This window comes from Chlorocebus sabaeus, chromosome X (genome assembly GCF_047675955.1).
Source record: "Chlorocebus sabaeus isolate Y175 chromosome X, mChlSab1.0.hap1, whole genome shotgun sequence".
Lineage (NCBI taxonomy): Eukaryota > Metazoa > Chordata > Mammalia > Primates > Cercopithecidae > Chlorocebus > Chlorocebus sabaeus.
Genome location: NC_132933.1, coordinates 73917091 through 73923866, shown reverse-complemented (window position 1 = coordinate 73923866; position 6776 = coordinate 73917091). Strand labels below are relative to the sequence as shown.

The 6776-nt window shown below is 36.0% G+C and overlaps 1 protein-coding gene across 1 annotated transcript; it reads left to right on the top strand.

Moving 5' to 3' along the window:
• Positions 1–1111: 1111 nt before the first annotated feature.
• Positions 1112–2136, top strand: LOC119621106 (putative P2Y purinoceptor 10). Its single transcript, XM_037989447.2, is given in 2 exon segments — positions 1112–1457; positions 1460–2136. Coding segments are annotated over 2 exon segments (1023 nt in total).
• Positions 2137–6776: the final 4640 nt, after the last annotated feature.

The following is a 6776-nucleotide window of genomic DNA, read 5'->3' as shown; positions in this document are numbered from 1 at the left end:
ATGTCATATTATTTAGAAATGAGTGTTTAACCTGAAGAAGAAAGATTTGAGCGAGGACAGGATTGCTGTCTTCATATATTTGAAGATGTGTAACATGACTTTATTTTATTTGGCCTTAGCAGGCAGAAATAAGTTGAAATGATAGAACAGATTTGACTCACTAAAGGGAAGAAAATTCTAACTATTCACTTTTAAAAGTTGAACCATCTACAATAATAGTTTTCATAGGACTTGCCCTGAGAAATGAAAGAGAGATACATGCTTTTTACTATATCTACTACCAGATACACTCTAGTCCTTCACATACTCTGGTAGTTGCCTAAAGTGGTTGCAAGGATAGTCCCAATGAATGTGAATGTCTGAGGTTACCATAATTATGTTAATAAACACAGAACTTTAGTTATAGGAGCTTCTGAAAAGTACAATGACATATAAGGAAGACAAATTTTGCGCTCTGCCAAATTCTGAAGGAGGCAAAGGTTATCTGAGTAGCCCTGTCTTTTCCAAGCCCCTATCATTCCGAGGACTGGTAACCTGCCAGCCCTTCCTCAGGCTCCTATCCTATGTCTTATTCACAAAGGTTCACAGATTTGCCTTGGCAGTCACCTAATTATTTACAAGGTTGACAATGAATTAAATTTTCTCTCTCCCAGGGTTGCTGATGAGGGATTCATTTAGAACTTAAAGTTTGAAAATACAGATGAAGACAGTAAAACTAAAATGTGTAACCTCTTGACAGTTTTGAAATTTATGTCTGGGGACTATTTTGCGGTAGGGTCTTGCCTGTTGGTTAGGTCTACAAGTTTGATTACTTCTCTGTTAAATACTAAGGGAGAAATATAACTGAAGTTATTGCAAAAATACTAATCTTTTGGATTCCTGAAAATGTCATCCTCAATACTGTTATCCATTTGTAGATTAGTATGCTATTTTTAGTTTACATAGGCATTTCTGAATTTATAAAAGTTTGCACAAATTCTTCTTTATTAGAAAACAAATACATTTGTATACCCAAACATGAACTGACATGCCCTTGATTCTATTTTTACTCTATTTTCTGCCAAAATTGTCATTCTAATGCTTTACTAAGGAAGGAACCTAAGTCTTCAAGATGGGAAGTAACAGCACCAACAGCACAAGAGCAAAGTGCACTGATCTTCAAATGCCATTTCAGTACTCCCTGTATGAAGCTACTTATATCCTTATATTCATACCTGGTTTTCTGGCCAACACTGTGACCTTGTGGGTTCTGCGTCACTTCATTAACAAGAAAAATAAAGCCATCTCTGTGGCTGAGCTTGCACATGTGTTGTCCTTACCCTTCTGGATTTACTATTACATCAGCCACCACTGGCCTTTCCAGGGACCCCTTGGCCTAGTGTGCTTCTATCTGAAGTATCTCAACATATATGCCAGCATTTGCTTCCTGACATGCATCAGCCTTCAGAGGTGCTTCTTTCCCTCAAGAGCTTCAGAGCCGGAGACTGGAAGCGTAGGTATGACGTGGGCATCAGTGCTGCCATCTGGGTCATCATGGGGACTGCTTGTTTACCATTTCCCATTCTGAGAAGCACTGACTTAGGCAACAACACCGAATACTGCTTTGCTGCCTTAGGTCTTCAGCACATTAACATGACTTCCTCCCTTGGCATAGTGACTGTAGCTGAACTTGGAGGGTTTCTATTACCCTTTATAATTATTACTTATTTCACATGGAAAACAAGAAAATCTTTACAGGAATTCCAAGTTCCCCCTAGGAATACCAAAGAGAGGAAAAAGGCTTTGAGGATGGTCCTGATGTGTGAAATGGTGTTCCTTGTGTGTTTCACTCCTTACCATCTCAACTTCCCATTCTTTATGATGGTGAAGGAACATGTCTTTTTGAACTGCTCTTTTATTAAGAGCACTCTCTGTTTCTACATTATTTCCCTGTCTCTTGCAAATCTGAATTGTTGTCTTGATCCAGTTGTATATTATTTTATGACCTCAAAATTTCGTGATCGATTTTCAGATCATGGCAGCTTGGTTCTTCAGTCATGTATGAGATGCAATGACAGTACCTTAGAAATTCATCAGAGAAAGAAGGATCTTCAAACTATCTCTCTTGATTGTTTCAATGATTCCAAGACAATATAATCAAATAATTAACTAGAAAAATCGATATGCTCTATTAATGTAGCTATGTCACTTTGAAGATTTTTCTTAAAAGTGGTGTTGAATATCTTAAACATGGCTCCTTCCCTTTAACCTCAAAATGATCCTTCTGAAGAAATTATACATGTATAAATTTTCTGTCAGAATGGAAACATATTGTTCTATGGAGCATGTGAAAAAAATCTTTCCTTACAGAAGATGATGAGCAACAGAATGAATTGCACACCTATTTCAGAGCAGTAGATTCAATCTTTTCTTCTTCTGAGAGAAACAAATATACATTGAAAACAGGTGAATTGTCCAAATATTGAAAAGCATACAGGAGAGCAGTATGACCATAGCTTTCTTTAGAAAATATTCACTACTTGAGCAAACAAGATTATAGAGAAAAGGCTTTTTAATATCAATATGAGTTATGTTAATTAACATCCTTATAACTTGGAATACTGATGAGATTTTTCTTTGGTCTCCTCTGGGAAATAAACAATTCAGATGAACTTCAAATATCTCAACAGTATCATGGGATTCACACAATGAATACACCTTAAACAAAAAATAAAGTTATCTCCTTACATATTTCACAAACTTGAGTTTCAGGGCTTACAATGAAGGTTTTTTGCTTGAATGTCTGTGAATATGTATGATGTGATGTAGGTTTTTATATAACAGCACTCATTCGGAAAATATTTTGTTATATGTGTTCATTAAAATCAACTGTGCCATAGTCTGCCTAAATTGATTGCTGTATATACAACCTCAGTCACAACTTTACTTGGTATGTTTAAATCAATGAGTTAATTTTTAAAAATCACACACACGCCTATGTTATTTCAGTGGTAAATTCTAGCTAAACCTCATTTTTCACAAGTAAATATATATTTAAGGACAACATGGGTGAGTTGAATCTTATTATAAATGCCAAATGGAAATTTTCTGTTTTTAAAATCTCTATGACTAAATCATTTTTATAATACAAATTACTCCTATTGGAAAATTTGAAAGTTAAATTTTCATGTAGTGGATTTCATTAAAATGATACTTTAAAAAGCGATGGTTAGTTTTTTAAAACTATACAAGGTTGTTTTCTTGTCCTTATAAGATTAGAAATTCACAAAATGGCTTGTTATATTTTCTTTTTTGGACCTTTAAATGTTTGGACATTTAAATGTTTTTTTGAACATTTAAAACATCACTTTAGTTGCAGATATTTCTGAAACATATACATCTATATATATCTTACCCACTTAAGCAGTTTGTTAAACAAGGGACCATGGTGTATGAAAGAAGCATTAATCCATATTCAGAGGACCAGGATCCTAGTTTCTGGTCTCCCACAGAGAAGCTATGTGATCTTGGGCAAGTTATTTCTCTTTGGGTTTCCGTTTCATTATCTGTACGTAAGGGGGCTGAACTAGATGAAATAAATATGAGACCTATTTTTTAGAAAGTGCTTTCTTTTTTTTTCTTTTGTGTTTTTTTTTTCGGTTTTTTTTTTTTTTTTTTTTTTTTTTTTTTGAGATGGAGTCTCACTCTTGTCACCCATGCTGGAGTGCAGTGGCACGATCTCTGCTCACTGCAACCTGTCTCCTGGGTTCAAGCAATTCTCCTACCTCAGCCTCCCGAGTAGCTGGGATTACAGGCGCCCGCTACCACACCCAGCTAATTTTTGCATTTTTAGTAGAGATGGGATTTCTCCATGTTGGCCAGGCTGGTCTCGAACTCCTAACCTCAGGTGATCCACCTGCCTCGGCCTCCCAAAGTGTTGGGATTACAGGTGTGAGCCACCACGCCTGGCCTAGAAAGTGCTTTCTAGGTACTAAAGACATTTACAAATGTTTAAGTTGTTGTTGTTTTTAGTAGTAGTAATAGTATTGTTATAATTTAAGGAGAACCAACTCTAACGTTTAATATACTCTTTTCAGAGTGACTGAAGGTCATCATTATAAATATTAGTTATCGTACTGTATACATTGCTTCTTTCAGGGTTATTAAAATCTGTAGGATTGTTTGTACATACACTAAAATAGCCCCATGTAATTTATTTAATTTAATTTAATTTAATTTAATTTTATGTATTTATTTATTTATTTATTTTTGAGACAGAGTCTCCCTCTATTGCCCAGGCTGGAGTGCAGTGGCACAATCTTGACTCACTGCAACCTCTGCCTCCTGGGTTCAAGTGATTCTTCTGCCTCCGCCTCCCAAGTAGCTGGGACTACAGGCGTTTGCCACCATGTCCAGCTAGTTTTTTTTTGTATTTTTAGTAGAGACGGGGTTTCACCATATTGACCAGGCTGGTCTCGAACTCCTGATCTCATGATCCACCCACCTCAGCCTCCCAAAGTGCTGAGATTACAGGTGTGAGCTTCCACACCCAGCCAAATTTTTAAAATTTATGTAGTGATTATATCTCCACCTTTTAAAGTTCTCAATACTCATTTCTTGCTACAGTCAGCACAGCTGTCTGATGTAATCTGTATTGTTTTGATGAGTTCTTTCTAATTGTGTGTGTGGTGTGTGTGTGCGTGTCTTTGAAAATACTAATACAGCTAGTTAGAACAGAGCTTTAACTTAATAAAAATGAGTAAAATCCTGCTTGTTTTACTTGGAAATAATGTGTAGAAAAGTGAAATCTCCTATAGAACAGAGTGTGGGTTTTAGTTTATGAACTTTATGACATCTATTCTATCAATTCGGGACTCATTGTGCTTGCTTTCTGGCTCTGTCAGCTGTATTTTGATAGATGGGGTTGCTGGATATTTGAGCTCTGAATCACTGAGGTATTAGCTGGTTTTGATGCCTAAAATTTCTTGGAATATAAATATCACCACACACACACACACACACACACACACACACACACACACACACACGTATAGTTAAATTTCCAAAATTATTATTTGTTTCACCAAAAGCATAGTATATTCAAAACTACTTTTGTATTGCTCTTAGATTATTTTCTATTTGTCATAATGCTTTAAAAAAAAATTTGCTCATTCTGTCCACTGCTTCCTTCCTCTTTAGGGGCACTTTGTGAAAATTCCCCTATGTATCTGAAATCCTATCTGAGACACATTAATCCATTTTTTGCAATCAGCCTGTTATTAACATGAATAATGATCATTATCCATTAAGCTTATAGAAGCAGAGAAAACAGACTGGCTGACCAACACTGTTATCAGAATTTTCTGGAAATCTCCTTTTTATACTTAGTTCTAGAGAAAGGACTATATGCAGTAACTCTGATCTATTATTTTTGGGGCCAGTCAAATGTTAACTCCATCTCTCTACTTCCTGTTCCCTGAAACACTATAGCACAATAGTTTAAATAATAGGAAGATTGAGTTTGCCGCTTAACCACTTGATACTAAATAAAGTTGGGTTCTAGTCTTAGCTCTGCTCTTTCTTAATGGTGTGATCTTGAGCAAGACAATTTACCACCCTGAAGCTGTCTTCTCATCTGCTATACCATGGAATAATATCTGCCTTTTGTGCTGCACAAGACTGTTGTGAAGATCCAGTAAGAAATGAAGATGAGAATTATTTTGAAATCATAATGACTATTTAAATATGAGGACACATAAAGAACATATAGTATTAAGAATGAAATCAGGGAAGGGAGATAAAGTGCCCTCCTCAACTCATAGCAACACAGAGGATATTAATAAATATTGTAAACCCCTTATTTGTGCCTTAGAAAATAATGAAGGCTTGAAGTGGCGCTCAGGGTCAAGACAACACTGATGCCCCTTGAAGATAACAGAGAGGAACCATTTAACTGGGCCCCTACCATCAATTAGTTAGGTCCAGTTTTCCAGTACAGTGAGTTATGCTTAGTGCCAAGGATCTCTGAAAAATTCAAATATCAGAGATTGACCATAGCCTTAGGGAAACAATGGAGATCCTATATTGTATAGTCAGTGTCCCCTATAAATATATTCCGTAGATGGGAAGCCAGGTCTTTAGAACTTTGGGAAGGAATGAATTTGAGACAAATCTAAAAGAACTTTACAACTGCAAAGGGAACAGCTGAGGGCGGGAATAGGTTACCTAGCGGTATTGTTTGGCCATGTATAGATTTGCTGAGGGACCGTTAAATGTTCAAAATACTTTCTTCATTCAATGCAGTTCCTACAATCTCTGATCTAGTTAATTACGTCAAATAACCAAACCTGCATAAATATAAAATAGGAAAAACTCAAAGTCTCTTGAAAAATCATTAAACATTCACATTTCTGGCTCTGTTCATACTGTTTCTCTGACATGCCTGCCTTTACCCCTCCTCTCTGTCTATGTAGTTTTACAAATCATGTATGATTCAGTTTAAATTCTATTTCCCTATGAAACCATATTTTCTCTCCTAGACTGTAAAGTCCATGAGGGCACCCACAATTTATTGTACTATATGACATATTGAATTTGAATCTATTTTCTTACAGGGAAAATAAGAATTTGGAAGTTTATCTTACTGGAATGATTAGGGCCTGCATATTTCTCACTCTATGGAAGAAACAGAGTGACTATATAATTAGTCTAGCTCTCCCAGCATCAGAAAAATGGTAGGTGCTTAATGAATGCCTGTCGAGTGGCTTAAAAGAAAATACATAGTGATTGGTTAGATG